The sequence below is a fragment of the Bubalus kerabau genome, chromosome 5 (genome assembly GCF_029407905.1).
Source record: "Bubalus kerabau isolate K-KA32 ecotype Philippines breed swamp buffalo chromosome 5, PCC_UOA_SB_1v2, whole genome shotgun sequence".
Taxonomy (NCBI): Eukaryota; Metazoa; Chordata; class Mammalia; order Artiodactyla; family Bovidae; genus Bubalus; species Bubalus kerabau.
The window spans coordinates 125,637,539-125,658,632 of NC_073628.1; the positions used below are offsets into that span (position 1 = coordinate 125,637,539).

Below are 21,094 nucleotides of genomic sequence, written 5' to 3' on the forward strand. Positions count from 1 at the left end.
GAGAGAGAGTGGGGAGTGACCGGAGGGACCACTAGCCCATCCTGTGATGAGTCATCACTCACTCAGAATTGCTCCATCACTCCGGCAATCAATGGGACCTGGAGTCTCTGTGAACCGAGAGGGAGGGGACTAGAAGGTGTGGATGAGGACTGGGAAGTAGCCTGAGCTTTAATTGGGAAGAGCGCAGCAGTGCCCCCAGCCCAGGGAGGTTCGGCCCAGCACCCAGCCTGCTGGGGCGATGCCTACTCTGCCTCTGGTAATACAGCTATTACTGGAGAAACCCTAGCACTTGAGCTGCAGGATTAAGCCCCACCAGGGCCAATGGGGCCCCCCCAAAGAAGTGCCATGACCCCCAAGGCTCTCTCTCTCCAGCACGATCACAAAACCAAGATCAAAAGAAGTGGCCCTTCACGAAGGAATCCCGAACTCCACGCTCACGTCAAACAAGAGAAAATAAGGACAAGCTGACGGACACAGGGTTCCAACGCTCACGGCTCACGTCAAACAAGGACAGGCTGATGGACACAGGGTTCCAAGAAGCAGCCGAGTCGACCTGTTTCAGAGTCATCAACGCACCCCTCGTCCCCCAGGACCTGCGGAAGGACCTGTGGGAGGGAGACGGATGACCCGAGTTCGCCCTAGGCTGTGCCCGGGAGGAAAGCAGGCCACAGGGATGCTGACGGAGCAAAGACAAAGAGGCCGTCACTTTTAGAATCCAGCTCTGTCTCTCTTGTCTATGCAAGAGTCAAATTTCCCTGAGTTCGGCAGTATTTCTCCACCCTCCCTCCACTTCTCCAAAATGACACAACGGTAAGAACAAAAGAGGGCCAGAACAGGCTGCCTCGGATCCGGACAGGCCTGGGGCTGGCCACAGGTACCGCCCCCCAACCCCGAGGGTTTAAGCAACTCCAGGAACCTAAGCTAATTTCCACTTGGACTGATGCAATTGCATGGCGACAAGACTGCCGCGTACAGGACTGTCGTGTGACGCCAGATGACCTCCGTCCAGGGGCCCGGAGACCTCCACCAGCAGAGGGTCTGGAGGCAGCTGGCGCCCACGGCGAGGGGCTCCTTCACCCACCACCAGCAAATCCCCAACAACTGTTCGCCCATTAAACTTAGAGGAGGCTCTGCCCAACAGCTGTGTGGACTCCTGCCTCCAAAGGGTGGGGCCTGGAGCCATCTGCTGTTCCCCACCTCCCACCCCTGTCTGCCTGCTGGGCTCCCAGACATGTCCATCTCCCGGGTGGGGAGCAGCGGGGAGGTATGACTTGCAGGCGTGGGCAAGGGCCTCCACGAGACTCAAGTTCCCATTCTTCAGGCGCGAGCCTGGGCACCTGTGGACAGTCGTGTTTCAGATCCGGCCAGACAGCGGTCTGAAGACGAGAGGGGCAAAGCTCCTTTCCCCATGAAGATGTCCAGGGGGGCCAGGAAAACGGACCAGACCCGTCCCCAGTCCGAAGCCTCCCGCTGACGTCTGAGTCTCCTCTCTCTCCTGGTTTCCTTTCCACTTCTCTTAACTGCCCTCCTCAGTCTCTGTCACGGCTCCTTGTGTCCAACTAGAGCAGAAAACCCTGGGATGTCATCCTTGAAACCACGGCCACCCCTAACGCCCACCACCTGCAAGTTTCTATTTCCAGCAAGGACCCTCCTCCTGAGCGCCACAGTCTAATACACGACCCGATGCCCCACAGGGACCTCAAATTCAACACATCCAAATCGGAACTCACCTCCCCGTAACTCTGACCCTCCTCTGTCAGTCCTCCTCGTGGATGGTGGCATTACTATCCGATCACTCAATTTGCCAAACCAGAAATGCAGAGTCATGGCCTCTCTCCTCTAGCTCCACTCATGGAAGACACGTTCAACTCCCCTCCTCGACCTTCACGGCTACGTCTGAGTTCAGGTCTGCACCCGAGTCTCTCACCTTCCTCCAGCCCATCTTCCACAGATGGTCGACTGATCCAGAAACCTGTACTCGTGGACTTCCTTCTGCATCAACGCCAGCTAATTCTCAGTCCCTGAGATCTTTTGAAACTGTCCCCTCAAAGCCATCCCCAAGGCCAAGATCACGGTTCAAGTACCGCCAACCCCCTGAGGGAACGGCTCCTCACTGGCTTCACAGATGCAATCTCACCTTCCCCGGCTGCCCTTCCGTCTGCCCCAAGAACTGTCTCTCTGGAGTGCATGCTCATCATGTCTGGTCTCTGCTCCAGAGATTTCGGCAGGGCTGCTCACTGTCTTTGGAAAAAGTTACCCTTCTCAGCACAGCACTCAAGGACCTACCTGTCCTAACCTGGGGCCACCCCTCGAGCTCATGTCTGGCTGCGTTCCCTTGGCCAGTTCACCCAAGCCGTCCGTCCCAGGATGGGGAATTTCTCTGCTTTTCTACCAGATCACGTTCTACTGCAGCCACCACTAAGAAGTCAAGGGTCATCACGGTTATTCTGGACCGTATTTCCCCTCCGGCTAAGGAGCCAGGTGCCTAGTGGAAAACGGAATGGAAAGTGTGAAGCATCCAGACCCTGGTTTCAGCCTTATGTCCTGTAGGGTCAGGACACTACACCGCATGGTGGACTGCCCCTCCACAGTCCACGCTGAGAATCTTCCTGCAGATGGGTTTGAGTAATCCCATGGGCGTGTCCTTCCTGTTGCAATGCCAGGTAAATGCAAAAAAATAATGACACACACGCTCTCGCTAGTCCCCCCGATGCTAGACTTCTCCTCGCAACTAAAGCGGTCTGGCCCGGGAGCCAGCCTCGAAGCAGGCTTCAGCTCACAGGTTACACTGAAGATGGCGGAGCAGCTGAGCTCTGATTTGGTTCAAGTCCAGATGGTGATAGTTCAAGAGAAGCACCAGCAGAGCTTGACAGTTCCCTCCACGCAGATGACCAGCATCATCTCTGAGGACCTAGGATGTGAAAGGCACAACCAGCCCAGAGCGATGCTACCATCTACAGAGCACATTTAAGCTCACATCCCTTAAAGGATACATGCCCAGGATGACAGCTTCAAGGCATTTGATAGGCAGGGACTCCCGAGTCATTTCTTTCGCTGTTTCCATTAACCTGTAGGGTAGAGCACAAGGAAGGATCTCAGGTTCCTTTAATTATGCGGTTGGTCTATGTGTCAGCCCACAAGTCTCCACGCTAGGCCCAGCATGCAGGAATACGGAGGGAAAGGGGAGAAATGGCCTTGCAGGAGGCTGGAAACGTACTTGGCAGAACTAAAATTCCTAAATTCTCCACTCCTCTCTCCAAGAGGTAGTTTTGGGAGGTTGTGTGCATGCATGCTAAGTCACTTCAGTCATGTCCGACTTTTGCGATCCCAAGGACTGTAACCCACCAGGCTCCTCTCTCTGTCCATGGGGATTCTCCAGGCAAGAATACTGGAGTGGGTTGCCATACCCTCTTTCAGGGGATCTTCCCAAACCAGGGGTCGAACCCGGGTCTCCTGCATTGGTAGGCAGGTTCTTTACCACCAGCGCCACCTGGGAAACCCTTTGTGAGGTTAGTGCCCCTAATCCACAGTACCCTCCCACTAACCCAGGACAAGGGATGTTACAAGGGAGCAAGTAAAAAAGGCCACATAAAACAAATTTCATACGCCTCCCCCATCCCTGAGTAAAGTCTCCACCACTGAGCTTGGCTGTCCAGAGTGGCTCAGACCTCAGTCTCACCTCCACCCTGGTCCTGGGCAGCCCCACCCTCACCCCTTATGGACCAGAATGTTTGAGCACTGGGATCAAGTACCAAGAGTGGGAGAGAAAGATGACAGTTCTTAGACAGAAGCACAGTCTCCTGGTCCATAGACCATGCACCACTTACCCACTCAGCGGTCTCATCTTCCTAATTTCAAAGAACTGGGTCCCTGTATGATTGTATCTGTGTGAAGTATGTAAAGGGAAAGTGACAGAAAACTCCAAAGGTCCCAGTAATCCAACAGAGGAAGCTATGTTTGATTTCTCGAAGGGATGAGGGAGTCGGGGCTTTCTAGGTGTCCAGTAGCCAGAATATCACCAACAGCATCTTCCTCCTCACTGACCTGCCCTGAAGGCCCCAAAGCACCCTAGAACTTCAGACTAGCTCTTTTCAATATGCTCTGTATTTTGTTTTGTTGACTACATGTCTTAATTCACCTCAATCTCTTTGAGAGCTGGGACTGTTTCTCTACCATCTTTGTATCACCCTAAAGCATGGCACAAGTCCAACATATTCCAGTTAGCAAAAATTATTAAATATGAGGGATAAGTGAATGGCTGGGTAGATGGATGGATGGATAAGTGGGTGGATGAAAGGAAGGCAAGAAGAATGGGGTTGACAGAAGAGTGGTTAGGTGGGACTTCCCTGGATATTCTTAGATCCAACATGCCACAACCAAAGATCCTGTGGCCAAAACCAATACCAGGCACAGACAAATAAATCATAAAATAAATACTAAAAACCAGAAGACAGGATAGGTGGATGGATGAATGAAAGGTTGGCTGGCTGGCTGCAGACAGAAGGGTAGGTTGATGGCTGGATGGCTGGATGGCTGGAAGGATGGAAGGGTGATGCATGGAGGCCAGATAGATGGCAGTAGAGTTTCTCAAGAGCATACTGACTGCAGCAGAGTTTACTGGGGAGACATTTCTTCCATGTCCCATCTGACTGACACTTGGCATGGATTATTAAATCTGAGGAGACTGACACCATTACCCCACAGGGGTTTAGCTGGTTGCCCATAAGGTTTCAGAGACCCGCAAGCCCTCATCAGCTCATTCGGAAGGGGACCGGAGTTTCTCTGATAGCAGGCTCTCTTGACACTGGATCTTGATTTTTTCTGAACCTAAAGAAAAGTTACTTTCTGTTTCTCTTTTTTGCCTCCAACAAAATCCTACAGGAAAAGTGCGTATTGGGAAGGTGCCAATGAAGCCTGAACCTGTAGCCCAGGAGTGGAGTATGAGGTTAGATGCGTGCCCCTACAATGGTACAGGCAGCTGCAGAGGGAAGCAATGATCACCTCAAGGCATTGCACACCCTCCTGAGAAGGGCTGGGATTCCTGTCTTGGCAAAGACACGCTTGGCCCCTAGGACACAAGCGTGTTTAACAACCTCCTGGAGAGTCTGTGATAAGCAGGTTCTGGGCTCCACCTCTGGCGATTCTGATTTCAGGCCATGGTCTTGGCCCTGGATGTTATTCAGTCACCCCATCTGGGACTGATGAGGGGTGGGGGGAGGCAGGGGATGATTTTAAGAGGCTCAACTGTTGGGAAATTACCAGCATGAGCCATAAGAATAACCCGTAACAATAAAGGCCCGCTCAGCTTTTAAAAATACAATATACAAAACCCTGAAGGTAACAGGAAAATAAAGGGCTCCACAGTCTCGTTGTAAAATGGTTTTTCACTTTACCAAAGATTTCATTCAAACAGTGAGATTCCTGGTATATTTAAAGTGTTAGTCGCTTAGCCGTGTCCAACTCTTTGCGACCCCATGGACTGGAACCCGCCAGGCTCCTCTGTCCATGGAATTCTCCAGGCCAGAATACTGGAGCGGGTTGCTGTTCCTTTCTCCAGGGGATCTTCCTGACCCAGGGATCAACCCGGGTTTCCTGCATTGCAGGTAGATTCTTTACCTTCTGGGCTTCCCTGGTGGTTCAGACGGTGGTTCATTCTTCTGCAGGAGACCTGGGAGGAGACCCGGGTTCGATCCCTGGGTTGGGAAGATCCCCTGGAGAAGGGAACAGCAACCCACTCCAGTATTCTGGCCTGGAGAATCCATGGAGTATAAAGTTCATGGGGTCGCAAAGAGCTGGACATGACTGAGCGACTTTCACTTTTCACTTTCTTTACCTTTCTTTAGCCACCAGGGAAGAATGTAAAAGTAGAATGCAATAGGCAAAAGTTCTATTTATATGCCCAGATTTCCCTCCGTGCTTATATCTAGTTTATACATCTAGTGCATAGAGTGAGACAAATCTATAATAAAAAAATAATTAAGAAAAATTTACCTGACCATCCTTTCTCAGTCCCTTACAGTTATCAGCCCTGAAAGTGGGCTGGGGAGGAGAACCTCCAGTAAACGGCTGCCTTCAGAGACAGAGAGACCTCACCCTCAGAAGGCTGCACCCCACACAACAGAGCTCAGGACTACAGACTTCACGTCCCAGAATCCTGTGCGAGGCCAGCGCCCCTGTTGGCCAAGGCTGTGAGGCTGACAGAAGGGAAGGCAGGATTCACCCTTTTGCATCCCCAGCTGAAAACCTGCACAGTCAGGGCTGGCCCCAAGCGGTCCCCAGACCCTAGCACCAGTCCTTGCGTCCAGGACAAAGCACTAGGAAGGCCCGTGGAACTGCAAAATACAAGGCTGGTCAGAGGGTAGAACAGGGAGGACACTCCAACGGCAAGGTGACCCGGAACCTGATCCCGGCAGCACGGGGCATGTTTTCGCTTCTCTGGCCCTCTCTGCAGTCACCGATCCAGGTCAGCGACCATCACAACGGGTCAGCGAAGAGAAAAATGAAAAAGCAGATCCTTCAGGACTGAGAGTGTGCTGCAGGGTTTATGGGAGAAAGAGCAGTTATATGTAAAGCACATGCAAACGGACCCCCAAAATGCATTTCTCCCCAGGCTTATCCTCTTTAATCTCCAGCCAGACGATCCTTGTGAAGACCCTCTCCTAAGGAGAAGGGACCTGCTTAGTGGCTCAGTCGTGTCTGACTCTTTGTGACCCCAAGGACTGTGGCCCACCATGCTCCTCTGTTCATGGGATTTCCCAGGCAAGAATACTGGAGTGGGTTGCCATTTCCTCCTCCGGGGGACCTTCCCAACTCAGGGATCAAATCCAAGTGTCCTGTGTCTCCTGCATTGCAGGCAGATTCTTTACCTGTCAGGGAAGCCCCAAGTAGAAGTGGGGTGGGCAATTCTAAGTTCTAATTTCCATCACCTTCTGGAATGTTCTGTGAGTAGTCAGTCACATCCAGGAAGGCTCAGCTCTTGGGGCTCCAGGTTGACTCTGACAAGAGTTTATGCTTTTGGGCCACAGGGAGCTCCCCACGCGAGTTCCCAATTTGGTGATCAGCACTGAATCAGACAGCCTTCCCTGGGCTTGGGCTGTCAGCCTGAGCCTTGGCGGCTGGTGCTATCTTCTAATCCCTAATATTACTTTAGGATTCTACTGGGAAAATACCATGCAGGGAGTTCACAGTCTGTGAAGGAACTGAGAGGGGTCACCCAACCAAGGGGCTGTTCTCATCTGCTAGCACCCTTCCCTTCAGGGCAAACATATAAGTCCACAGGACGGCTTCTTGCCCGTAGCAGAGAGGGGAGGCCTCTTCCGGGGCAGGCGGGACATGTGTGCAGTGCCCCGTGAAATCCTCTCTGCTAAGCTCTCTGTCTTTAGGGAGGAAGGACAGAGGTGAGCAGAGGCCTGACCTCATGGACCATGTGCTGGGGGCCAGGATGGCGGCAGGGAGCCCGACGCTGGCTGAGCCAAGATGCTCCCTGACTCACTCAGGCAGACAACCCCTCCCGCTCACTGACATCGCTCTCAGCCCGACTCCCGTCTGACCCCTATCCTGGATAAAGCACCAGCTGAGGCAAGGGGACCATCTGACCCCGCCCCCTTGGTTCTTACACCGTAGCTCACGCAGGTGCTCAGAACTGATCTAATCCTGACTGCAGACACTCCTTAGATCAGAGGAGAAAAGAGAGCCACAGCTGGCTGGTCCGCACCCAGCCAGGAACCACAAGGCAACTTGGCTCTTCTTCAAACTCACGCGAAGTGGAGGGGACCCCAGCCCAGAGCCACACTCACTTGGGCAGAGCAAGAGTACCAGGTGCGAAAGGCACCGGATGAGCTTCTTGCTGATGATGCGTGGTCAGCATCAGGCCAAAAAGAGAGAGGAAAGAAAAGGAAGCAGAAGACTAGAGGGAAGAGAGAAAAGGAAGCTGGCACAGGAAGAAAGATGGAAGGAGCCAAGGATGACTGAGAGGGAGGAGGGAGAGAGAAGGAGGAGCAGGGGCGGGCACTGCCCGCCACTGCCTGGCCGCCCCTTGCCTGCTGCCCCACACCCTGCTTAAAGGGAGAGGGTCTGAGCATCACAGCAATGGCCCTCCAGTGTCACTCCTAGACTCTCACATCACAGCGTCCCTCCGTCCCTGGCCTCATCAACCTCACACCGCATTTGCTGACCATCTGCGGACAGACAGGTCATCAGACTTGCGATCACCATGCCCATCCTCTTGGCTGGGTCTTCTCCTCTGACCCCGGTCGGAAGGATACTGTAGTGTCTTCATGTAGTTCTGGATCGCCTGGAGCCAGTCTGGGATCGTCATTGACAGCCTGTAGTTTGGAACCTGGGGTATTGAAGGCTGCAGAGAAATAGAGAGAGATGGTCAAGGAGATGCTGTGGGGCCCAGTGCCTCAGGGTGGGCCAAGGGTCAGGACCACTGCAGAGCTGCTCCCAAGCTCAGTTGGCCACCCTGCCCCGGGCACCCATTCAACTGGTGCCTCCAGGATAAGGTCTCCCCAGACCAGTCAGTCCCCTGCCGACGTCCTCTGTGTTCCCTTGGCACACAGCCTGCCCTGGGTCGTCGCAAGGGCTCCCTACGGCTCTCTGTGTGTTGCGTGAACACGGCCTGTCTCCCTGTGGGAGCCTCCGCTCTTCTTGAGTGGAGTGCCCTGTAGTGTCCCACCCTCCCCTCCCAGGCTGGGATGTTTCAAGGTGCTCCATTAATCCTCACACTTCGATTGCACGACAACACTTTTCTGCGTGGCTGGGGTAACCTGTGTTCTTCTCCAGGGCACCTCTGAATGCAAGATGATGGTGCCCCAAAGGGAGGCACATGGCTCTGCACCTAGCGTTTCTTCTCCACACCACCCCCTGCACTGCCCGTGGCACCCCTTCCCTGAATCCAGCCCCGAGCGGATTCGTAAAGATGCCCCTCTTGTCTCGACTCTTCCCAGGGAAGGGCATCCCTTCCAACTCAGGAGCTGTCTTACCTTTTGACCCCTCCTGGCGGCCAGTCTCCCCTGCACTTCCTAATCTGTCTCTAGGTCAACACTGAGTGTCTGAAGGTCTTACCCTCCGCTGGGAAGAGAAGGGAGCAAAAGCACCCAGGACTGGCAAGTGGGAGGTAAGTGCCTCTTCTTAGGAACTTAGAGCTGAGATGGCGCTCAGCTCTGAGCCACCCCGCCGACCAGGCCAAGAGTGAAAATAAGCAAGTGCTTCTAATCCAGTCACTCCTGGGAAGAAAAGGGGCAGTTTCTCCTTTACTTTCCTTCTAACCTTGGCCTCTGGTGGGGAGACGCAGGGACAGGGCCTGCCAGCCCATGCGGGCTGGCAGCTCCGGCAGGAGGGCGAGGAGGCCTGCGTCGCTTAGGGAGGAGCAGAAGGGGCCACAGGTCAGATTAGTTCCACTCTCGAAGAAAACAGGGAAAGGGAGACCCTGGGGACGGAGTGCTTAGCTGATAGAGGGGAAGCCACTGGTGAAATAGAGGGGAAGCCACTGGTGAAGAGACTTGGGGGCAGAGCTGGACAGCCTGTGGGCACCAAAGCTAGACACGGCCCACGAAGGTCCCTGGTTCTGCCCCCAGCTCTGCAGTCTCAGGCCCTACATCCAAGCTGGAGGGCGCAGGGCCTCTGGGCCTGAAGCAGGAGGTTCTTTGAACTTCTACACCTTCCATTGCTTTTATTTAAAAAAGAACTAGCCACACATCCTATTTCACAGCCAAGGTGCAATGTGTGTGTGTGTGCATGTGTGTGTGAGAGAGAGAGAGAAAAAGAAAATGTGAGACTGGGAGTGCACACGCTCACACAGCTGTTCTGCAAACATTTTGCTTACGACATATCAACTCAAATCACATTCCTGTCATGGAGAGTCATTTTTGGGAGCAAAATGTTCCCATCTGAACATTTGTTTACATGGTCCTCCCCACAACCCCGTGGGGGTCAAAATACGAAGCATGTCCTTGTGTTTCTGCCCTAGCAAACACGGGGAAGCTTGTCCCTGTTTTTTTTTTTTTTTGCAGTAACATTCACAGATCTACCCACACCCGGAATTCTGTGTAAGAAAGTGCCAGAGCTTTCATACAAAAGTGAGGAAGCAGGGGAGATGCGGACAACCATTTCTTCTGCGCCTCCCGTGTTCCGAGCTCTGGGCCAGGTACAAAGCGGGAGGTGGGACAGGCACCAAAAGGGCAATGGCACAGTTCATGAAGTCACAGGCAGAAAGCGGGGTTGGTACCTAGTTAGTAGAAAAGCTGGCAAGCACGGGAAAACGCCCCACAGAGTCACCGGCCACCTGAGGGATCCCCAGAGGGACGTCCCTTGCCCAAAGCCCTGAGGAAGCCAGAGCCACTTGGTTCTGAGTCAGCTTTCGGGGCCGACCACCAAGTGATTTCAATGCCCCCAAGCCCGATGGAGCCTGAAAGAGCCGGATGCTGGGGGTGGGAGTCAGGGGGCAGCTGGTCCTCAGAATAGCAAGCCCAGTGGCGCCCAAGGGCTTTTCAAAACAGCTGCCCGCTTACCTCAGCCCCGGCTGAGAGCAAGTGCAGGAGCCTCGGCCACATTCCCCAAACCCCAGCTGGGGACTGCCGAGGGGATGAGGTCATCTGGCTGCAGCCCACCCTGCCGTCTGGGACAGCTGGCGGGGGGCTCAGGCTGGGTCAGCCTCCGGCCGCCCATACCCCCACAGCCAACGGACGGCAAACCAGGCAGGCTCCTTGCAGGGTAATTATGAGTCCCTGCTTTCTCACCTAACTGCTGTGGACCCTGGGCAAGTTGCCCCCACCTCTAAGCCTCCAGGTCCCTCTTGATAAAATAAGAAAGAATACCATCTACTTCAGACCTTCCAGGCTGGCGGTGAGGATTATATGACCTAATGTAAAAAGCAGGCAACTTGGGGCTCGGCGCGCGGGGCTCTTTAAGTGTTAGCTGTGCTAATCATTATTCATCAACGGTGTGTTTTCAGGGGTCTGGACGGGGGGTGAGGAGTCTGAATGGTGTCCACTTTTCAGGAAATGGAAAACAGAATCAGCAGAGTTTGAGCCCCTGGAGGCTCAACTCAGGAGCATCACAGAGATGCCGTCTCAGCCTGAAGGAAGAGAATGAAAACGTCCATGTCCCCCCGTGGATACGTGGGGGCCATGCGTTACTGTCCGTAATTCATGAAGAGTTCACACTTCGAAGAAGTTAATAAAACTCTCTGGGCTTTCATGAAGAGAAAATGGCCCCAGGGACTTCCCTGGGGGTCCAGTGGCTAAGACTCTGTGCCCCCAAGGCAGGGGGCCTGGGTTCCATCCCTGGTCAGGGAACTAGATATCACATGCCACAGTTAAAGAGCCAGCACGCCCCAACAAAAGACTGAAGATCCCACGTGTTAAGTTAAGGCCTGGTGCAGCCTGAATAAATACGTGAATATTTTTAAAAAGAAAGAGATTCTGTAAAACAATTATCCTTCAATAAAAAAATAAATTTAAAAAAATAGTCTCTTTAAAGTATATGGTCAGGAAGGTAATATAGGTAAGCTTACAATAAAAACAGGCACATTTGTATTTGCAAAAAAAGAAAATGGCCCAGATGGACACCCAAGTGTCCATCAATAGATAATGGGTGAACACAATGCACTACACAGCCCACGCATTCCGATGCAGCCTTAAAAGGAAGGGACATTCTGACACTTGCTATATAAGCCAGAACTTCAAAGACATGATGCTAAGTGAAATAATCCAGTCACGAAACGACAAATACCGAATGATCTCTCTTATATAAGGTTACTATGGCTGTCGAATTCATAGAGCCAAGTAGTAATAGAAGTGCAGTTGCCGGGGGCTGAGGGAGGGAAAAATAAGAACTCAGTGTTTAATGGGTACAAAGTTTTAGCCGAGGAAGAAGAAAAACTTCTGTAGACGGAAGGTGGTAGCGGTTGTGCAACAATGTGAACCTACTTACAGTGTGAATTACATGAGTTAATATCCTTCATTCGTGAAGTTAATTGTAAGTATATGCGAACTTACACGTAAGTAATGTAAGTAATTCATGTACTTAATTGTAAGTACAATGTGAACTGTACACTTAAAATGGTAAATTATATGTTCCCACAATTTTTTAAATGACCATGAAAAGACAGTTCACAAAGAAATGCAAATAGTGAATAAATATTTTTTAAATGTTCCAGTGCACAATTTAAGAATGAAAAATTAAAGCCACTGCAGAATATCATTTTTTGCCTCTCCAATAAAGAGAGATATCTTGAAGTGTGGATACCCAGTCCTGGTAGGATGCTCTCCTGTGGCATGATGGGAAAATTAACTGGTACAGCCTTTTCATGAAAAGCCCGGGGAACACTCCTTTTTCTTCTCATCCTTGACTGGGGTCCTGAAAGTCTCTCCTGTTATTTTCCTGCCCTGATTCACCCAAGACTTCAACCTAGATTTCTCCTGTCCCTGTCAAGTCCCTCCTGCCAACTGCATCCAACTTTCTCAAGCCACATCCCAGCTGAAGAAGGCTGAATCTAGAAGGCACAAATCTAAACCACCCCCTCTAAGAGCTCCTACCACCGTAGGCACTGTGCCTATGGTCAGGGGGTGGGGGAAGGGGGATGGACAGGAAGACCGTTGTTCAAGAAGAAAAAGGAAACAAACCACAGGCCAGCTTTTGCGGACAGGCTCTCTTTCACTCCATCCCTGCCAAACGCAATGACCTGTCAGAAGCATTCAAGGAGCAAGGATGTGGACAGACACCAGTGTGTGTCATCCCCATACATCACCATGTGGCGAGAAGGAGGAGCCAGGAAAGGAGCCAGGAGGCAGCGAGAGCCCCGGGCACCACGAGTCTTTGACAAGAAAGTACAGAGAGAAAGCACAGCCTTTTGCCATCCCTGCCCTGGCAATGTACCATACACTGTGCAGGTTCCAGGCAGAAGAATCTTCTCTGGCAAGCTGGAGGGGAGCACGGAACATCACTCTTGAGCCCGGGCTGGGCCCCAGAAATCTGCTGATGGTAACCTGGTATGAAGTCAGGGGTCACATCCTCAGGCTGAGCAGGAAGTGGGGACTGATGGCTTGGAACGCGGGACAGGGGAGAAAGTGAGCTGCCCATGTGTGCCAGCAGGCGACAGGAGCAGCCCTGACTGCCGCAAAGCCTGGCTCCACAGCCCTCACACTTCTTCACTCAGGCCAAGCGGAGTCCACTAAATGTGAATTATGTCCCAATTTGGGATCAACGTGAGGATGAGTTACAAAAACGTGGCGTCTGCAAGAAACGGCTTGATGTTTCCCGCTGAATCCATCTGCTTGTCTGCCCCAGGAGAGTCGGGCTCCAGGCAGTCAAGAAGCAGGAGGCGCTGACTCCTAGTTGGCTCAGCTGATTTTTTCTGAGCCAGCCATCTTCTCTGCCTCTCCTTCCCAACCTTGATTATCAGCCAACTAACTCGTGCTGCTTTCTTGCACTATCCCTAAAAAACCCTGGCTTTCACCTAGTCAGCTGGAACTTCAGAGCCAGTAACCAGTAGGGCAGAGGCCTGCGGTCACACATTTAGAAGGAGGATCGCAGAGCAGGTGACACCTGTCCCCCCTTTCCCAGTGGGGGCACCCGGATCTCTGGACAGAACTTACTAACAGAATGCCTGTGGTCAAAGGAAGTGTCATTCAGTCCTCCTTTTAGGTCTTTGACACTTTACCCTGCTCACTTCTTTTCTTAATCCATATTCAATTGTCAAAAAAAAAAAAAAAAAAGGTTTGTTGTTGTTGTTTACTCACTAAGTCGTATCTGACTCTTTTGCAACCCCATGGACTGTAGCCTGCCGGGCTCCTCTGTCAAGGGATTTCCCAGGCAAGAATACTGGAGAATGTTGCCATTTCCTTCCCCAGGGGATCTTCCCAACTCAGGGATCGAACCCACAGCTGCTGCATTGGCAGGAGGGTTATTTACTGTTCAGCCAACTGGGAAGCCCATCAAAAGGTTAATCTCCCTGAAACTCTCCAACTTTTCTACCACCACTCTCCCCTACCCCCTGCTTCTGTACAAATTCCTCAGCAAGATATTGACTTGATTAAAAGAGAAAAGGACTTGGCCCCAGAGGAAAAACTCTGCTGAGCTGAGTGCAGGTATAGCCTTCGAATCAGAGGTACCTGGAAGCGGGAGTTTTCGAAGCTATTCCCTCAGCTCAGTGCTCTGTGGTGACCTAAATGGGAAAGAAATCTGAAAAGGGGATATATGTATACATGTAGCTGATTTACAACACAATATTGTCAAGCAACTATATGCCAATACAAACTTTTAAAAAAGAAAAAGCTGTTTCCATCCCAGGGCCTGTGCAGAGTCAGAGTTTGGGGGATGTCAGAACCAGGGGAGAGGGGATGCTACAGTGGGGCTGAAGATGGAGAAGCAAGCATCATGATACAACGTAGGAGAGAAAAGTGAAGTTCTTTATTTAGGTTCAAAAAGCCGATGCCCACGTTCAGGCTGGGGTTGTCCTGGCTTGGCAGAAGCCCTCATGTGACCTTAGTGTTACTGTGAAAGTACAATATGATATGGCCACTATATTAAAAAAAAAAAGAAAGAAAGAAAAGAAAGAACACTCTTTTTTAAGAACCCAGAATTCAGCCACAATAATAGAAGTATCAAAGTACAGGTCTCCGGAAGTAGTGGCGTATGTTCTAAGCTGCTCAGACAACATTCAGCATATTGTGTTTCATATTGTGCTTGCTTTCCGGGACTGACTGATGACAAAGTAGCAATTGTCCTAGAAAGAGGACAAGGAAAGTGAGTTGATCTGGGAACTATGATACATAAAAAACAAAAGATGAAAGGAACTACCTGTGGACAAAGACGATTAAAGGAAGACGCAGAATAGTCCAGTGCCCCTCTGGTATCGCACAGATCACCGGAAACCTGAAGATTAACGGGTCATAACGCCATAGGATTTGAGACTTGGAAAGAACTTTACATCCTACCTGATCTACTCCCATTTTACAGATGAGAAAACGAAGGCGGGAGATTTTTAAATGAGTGATCTAGGTCACGAAGCTAGAGGTAGCACAACCAGGACTAGGATTCAATAGCTTGATTTTTGACTCCAAGTCCTTCCCTCACTCCAAGAGAACCATCTCATAACATTCAAGGGAGCTGTGAGTAACATAGGAAGGCCATGCGTGCTCCCCTTTGCTTCTTGACCAGAAGAACTGTTGATGACACGTAAATGGGGGTGAAGGGTGGGGACGGACTTCTGTTCCCAGTTTAAGAGTTCCCCAGTAAGCAAAATCTGGCCAGGCCTGGAAGCTGCCCTGTGAGGTAGCGAGCCCTCCATTCCCAGGAGGTCTTCAAAAAAAGGGAGGGTTTTTGCTGAGAGGCAGGGATTAATCTCTACCAACGCTGACATTCTCTGATTCCTATAGAGAAAGGGGTCCCCACCCACAATGTCAGGAGAAGGATGAAGTCACAGTTAGAAGCAGGGTGGGTGCTGAGGGTGCTAAATGAGAAAGCCTCACTTAAGTAAGGACCAACTCTGAAGTCAGAACTGTACATCAGTACCAGAGTTGTTTTCAGGTTCTGAGTCCTCCAGAAGGACTCAGCAAGGGTAATTACAGCTGACACGAAAGCAGGCAAGATTCTCTTTGAGCAAAATGAAAGATCTCCTTGACCAGCAGGGTAATAAAACACTGTAACCAACTGCCACAGGAAGCTGAGAGGCTCTGCCACTTTCCCCAAGGGCACACACAGCTTTCTGGCCTGCAGGCTTAGCGGCTCAAGTAACCAGATGCTCCAGGTTGGGGACTCGACCAGATGGTTTCCAGGTCTCGGGCCTGGCATTCCTAGACCTGCCTAGGAATCTTCTCAGCCATACCAGAGTCCCCAGGGTACACAGAAAACCATCTGCCATGCTGCAGCCCCCAGGCTCTGCGTCATTCCTCCTCGAGTTTGCATTCTGATGTTTCACATAGAGACCCCTGCACATGTCCCTCCATTTTATTAACATTATCCTTGGCCACCAAATTCAACTGGCTCACTGGCTTCTCTCCAAGGTAGAAACAGTTTCATTTCTGAGTCTCTTTCTCTATCCTGTGAGATTCATTCATCATGGGTACTGGAAAGTCCCTTTTAAGTCATGGTTAAAACTCTTTTTTCTTTTTTCTCAGAGCCCAGATAAGCTGGGAAAAGAGAGGGTTGACTCTTTGCAAGTTTCAGAGGTGAAAGTCATTGTCATTTAAAAAAAAAAAATTGGCAAAAAGTCTAGGAATGATTCACGATGAGAAGTCTGACTGGTTGGTTGTAAATTCATTCACAGTCTAATACATCATTTTCGAGGGGAACACAGAGGAGGACCAAGAGACTCCAGAGAGGGTGAGAGGGGCACTATGCCTAGGGAGTCTATGCATTCTTGGCACACTGGTGCTACCTGGTGGCTTCAGTTTTCGCTGAAGGAGGATGTACACAGGGTAAGTAAATAACAGAATTTGGCTCCAGATTCAAAGAAACCTTGGCACAAGTCGACCACACAGTCCCAGGACAGTAACCCCTCTTCCTTTTCTCTCGCATTGCTAAGACATCCAAGACAAACATCTCCATTAAGCAAAGGGGGTAGGAGCTGGCGGAAGAATTTGGCGGGGAAGGGAGTTTGCAGCAGGACCAGGAAAGTGGAAATTGCCTCTATTCGCTACGCTACGTCCAGGTAAAATGGTCCCATCCCTGCCCAGCCCACCCCCTCCTTCGGAGCTACTAACCTTTGCCAAGAAGGTGGCGTTCCTGATGGCGCCCACCATCTCTCCCCCCTTGGGGTGCAGTTTGGCCACGTGCAGCCACATGCGCTCCCAGGTGTGGCTGTCGATGGGGAAGCCGCTCTTGTTAACGTGAAACAGCACCCCGCCGTCTTTGTCCTCCTCCTCCGAGCCCCCGCTGGTAGCGAGGCTCACGGGCCGCGCGTGGCTGCTCCGGGACCGGGTGCCTTTGGCGCCTTTGGGGTGGGGGCGGCGGTGAGTGTCTGCCGCGGAGCCGGTCATGGTGGGGCCGGGGCGGGGGACGCGGAGGGCTGCGCAGGGGGCGTGTGCTCGCGGGCGCAGCGCGGGGATCAGCGCCCGGCGGGGGCGGCCTTCTCCATGCCTCTCGCTGCGGCAGGACGCACCAAGGGGGAGCGGCGGCCGGAGCTCTGCTTACGGGCCGTGCCTGAAATCAGTGAGAGACAGCACACACCACGGTAAGTGGACACCCAGAGGGACCACGGAGGGGGCCGTGGTCAAGGCAGTGGGGCTTTGCTGGATCCCCACTTCACTGTCCGCTCCGCCCTGCGCGCGGACAGAGCCCACCCCCAACCAGGGAATTGCACACCAGCTTCCAACCCTGCAATTACCTAGCAAGGCGACTTGGATATTGCCACAAAGCTTCACACCCACCTAAACCATGAGAGGGAAATACAAGGAGCGTGGAGGCTGCGGAGTGGACGGGGATGGAAGAAGAAGAAAAACACGCCGCAGGAAGGGACCGGAGGTCCCCGCAAGGCTCCGCACGTTCCTGGGTCGCCAAATGTGCCCGAGAGCTGAGCCAGAACGTGCCGGCACGTGAGCGCCCGGGGCTGCCGCGAGGGTGCAAGCGTTAGCCTCGGCTTGCAAAGACCGCCGCGTTTCTTCCAGGAAGCCCTCCCGAAGCCGGGCGCGCTAGGAGCGGCCCCCGGCCCCCGGCTGCAGGGGCAGTGGCTCCACCCGCCTGCTTCCCCGAGTTCCAGCGCCGGGCACCCCGGGCGGGGCGGGGGACTGGCTGCAAGCGGGGCGCGGGAAAGTGCGCAGAGCAGCTCCGGAACCTTACCTTCGGACAGTCGGCCTCATGGCTGCGGAGCCTCTCCGGGCGGCGGGGAAGACGGGGGCTGCTTCTGGGCCTGGGCCTGGGCTTGGGGGTGCTGCGGCCGTCGTCTCATTCCATGTCCCATTCTCGAATGTTATTCTGTGACAGATAACCGAGTCACCCGGGCAGCCGCCGATGTTCTGACTGCGTCCATTGGCCGCCGCAACAAAGAGGGGCGGGGCCCGAGCGCGGGACTCTCACAACCCGGGGCTCCGCCGCGCTCTGATTGGCTCCGGAGGCTCCTGGGCGGGAGCGAAGAGGAGGAGGGGGCGGGGGCGGCCGCGCGAAATGCGATCGCTGTCGTGTCCTGGGACCCCCGCGGGGGCGGGAGCGTGGGTCCCTGGGACTTAGGACCGAGTTTCCCCAAGGGTCGTGGTACTGCGGGGGTTGCAACTGTGGGAAGCAGAGGAAAAGTAAAGCCACCCAAGAAGTGACCCTGAGAGTGAAGCCACCCAAGAAGTGACCCCGAGGTAGACGAGGGCTTGTGGTAAGACACATTCCCTGAGGAACACTGGATACACTCACCTGCCGCTACCAGGCGGTGATGGGTGGTTCAGGCAGGGCTGTTCACATCATGGAACAATGCTAATACATACATATATATATATATACACACACATACACACACATTTTTTTTTAACCCCACATTACAAATTACCCAAAACCCACTAGGTGACATAGCCATAGACCCTCTGACATTATTGTTGTTCAGTCGCTCAATCGTGTCCGACTCTTTGTGACCCCGTGGACTGCAGCACACCAGGCTTTCCTGTCCATCACCAACTCCAGGAGTTTGCTCAAACGCATGTCCATCGAGTCGGTGATGCCATCCAACTATCTCATCCTCTGTCGTCCCCTTCTCCTTTTGCCTCAGTCTTTCCCAAGATCAGGGTCTTTTCCAACGAGTCGGCTTTTCGCATCAGGTGATCGAAGTATTGGAGCTTCAGCTTCAGCATCTTTCCTTGTGAGACATTAGTCCAGAGAGACTAATAAAGTCCCTTTACACCCAAGATAATATGCGAGGGAGCGGTCATCGAGGTTCACATTGTTGTCACAGCTATTGATTTAGGAGAGGAGGGAGAGATGCCTCAGAGCCAGGGTGAAGTGGAGGCCCTCCCACACTTTCCAGGGAAAGACCTTTGTCTTAAAGACATCTTGTTTTTAAAAAGAAGAGCAAGGTGAGAGGGGAAGAGCACCAGAGTCCTCACCTGAGGGCTAGCCCTAAGGCCAGGTTTATCACTTGGCTAAGCTGTGTGACCCAGGACAAGCCATTGCCTGTTTTGTGCCTTGGCCTCTATCTGAGAAGAGCAGATCACTCACTCTCCAAGGTCTGTTCTGGCTCTAAGATTCTGTGATCCTCTGACTTCCTCGCTTATGGAGACTTCAGAACTTGGCTGTAAAGCCTTTCTCTTTAAACTCCAGGCCAGCCTGCCAGCTTTGAGGAGTTAAAGCAGCTGCGACAGCAATGCTAGGTTAACCTCAAATTAAAAATGCAGTCATCTGCAGACATAGAGAATCGACTTATTGCGGGGGGCGGGGGGGAATGGAGAGAGTAGCATGGAAACATATACACTGCTGTAAGTAAAATAGATAGGCAGTGGGAATTTACGACTCGGGGAACTCAAACCTGGGCTCTGTGACAACCTAGAGGGGTGGGATGGGGTGGGAGGTGGGAGGGAGATTCAAGAGAGAAGGGACATGTATACTTATGGCTGATTCATGTTGACGTAAGGCCGAATCCAACACAACACAGTAAAGCAATTATCCTTCAATTAAAATAGATAATTTTTTTTAATGAAGAGGAAAAAGAAGCAATCGTCTAAAACCACTGATGACAGATCTGTTTCTGGATGCTACGGGTTAGTCGCTCCTGTAGAACTGGAACTCCGCTTTCAGAGGAGGGTGTGGTGAGGGGTGGGTGCTGGAGTGTAGCTCCTGGCTCAGAAGAAAGGTGAGGTAGAGACCTGGATTCCTAACCAGTCCTGCAGCATCACCGACAGAGCCCAGGACTTTATAGATTCCACGGTGAGAATAACTCAGGTCCAGATAGAGGAAATGGACCTAATAATAACATTCAAGAAATTATCTGAGTAATTCAAGTACAAGCACACCTGGAAAAAATAGGGAATGGAAAGAGAGTTATCCTCTCAATACATAATTGCCTCGGTTTTCATTTCCTGATTAGGAGAAAACATGCCTCAGAGAAATGAGCTGTATTCTCCCCTCAAACAGCCTTCCTCCCTTTTCTCACTCTCTTTCAGATCCGTCTCTTTCTCGTCGCTTCCCCTGGGGTTTCAAGTCCAGGAGACTAGGGTTTCAGGATGCAGATCTGTATGCAGAGTAGAGAATATGGCCTCACAAGCCCTCAGGAGAAAAGGGAGCTCCCTAAGCTCAAGTGATCAGACCTGTTAGTGAACATCCCAGAGTGTCTGGCAAGTGTCCTTGGCATCAATCTCCAGTGTCCCCACTCAGGCCAAATCCAAACAACTACAAGGTCCCTGTCAACCCAGGGCCTGGATCCTGCTTCACCCAGATCAAGATCCTAGGGACCAGAGAGGGTCATCGATCATCTTCCTGGGCTAGGCACCTCAGGACTCCCCCACAGTTGAAGGAAACGCTTTTGTTTTTCATCTCCAGTATTCCTACTATCCATCCTCCATCCCAGGGGATGGGTGCAGTGGGGAGTCAAGTGAAACAGTCTAAGAAGACAGCTATGAGATTTGGTTAATTTTCCAAAGAGGTGGTAAGACAGCTTCTGATGTGAGCTGCGCTGTCCCACTGAAAGGACTGGAAGTCAGAAGGGCCCTTTTTTCAGAATCCTTTTGCATCTGAGAATTGTACTCATTGTGTGGACCAGCCAACTCTGTTCTCCATTTCTTTGTGTATTTCGTGTTATATAACACTCAAGTGAACCCTGGCCAGACAGATTATGGGTTTTAGGGGGATTTTTTTGTTTGTTTGTTTTTAATTTTTTAATTGAAGTATAGTTGATTTACAATGTTGTGTTAGTTTCAGGTGTACAGAACAGTGATTAAGCTATATATATATTCTTTTATATATAATATATATTCTTTTATTTATAATATATGTATTCTTTTTCAGATTCTTTTGCCTTATAGGTTGTTACAAAATACTGAGTATAGTTCCTTATGCTATACGGTAGGTCCTTGTTGGTTATCTTTTTTGTATATAGTACTGTGCTGTGTTTAGTCCCTCAGTCATGTCTGACTCTTTGCAACACTGTGGACTGTAGCCCACCAGTCTTCTCCGTCCATAG

At 51.7% G+C, this 21,094-nt stretch overlaps 1 protein-coding gene across 2 annotated transcripts in view; it reads right to left on the reverse strand.

The window, feature by feature from the left end:
* The window catches only part of VASH2 (vasohibin 2), a 41,151-nt gene extending 23,181 nt beyond the window's left edge, over nucleotides 1-17,970 (reverse strand). For both annotated transcript variants that reach the window (XM_055583001.1, XM_055583000.1), the window contains exons 1-5: nucleotides 17,782-17,970; nucleotides 16,707-17,145; nucleotides 8,265-8,353; nucleotides 3,828-3,884; nucleotides 2,994-3,068 (exon numbers count right to left, since the gene is read on the reverse strand). In XM_055583001.1, coding sequence (XP_055438976.1) covers nucleotides 2,994-3,068; nucleotides 3,828-3,884; nucleotides 8,265-8,353; nucleotides 16,707-16,982 — 497 coding nt within the window. In that variant the 5' untranslated portion in view covers nucleotides 16,983-17,145; nucleotides 17,782-17,970. The remainder of the gene's footprint in view (nucleotides 1-2,993; nucleotides 3,069-3,827; nucleotides 3,885-8,264; nucleotides 8,354-16,706; nucleotides 17,146-17,781) is intronic.
* Nucleotides 17,971-21,094: the final 3,124 nt, after the last annotated feature.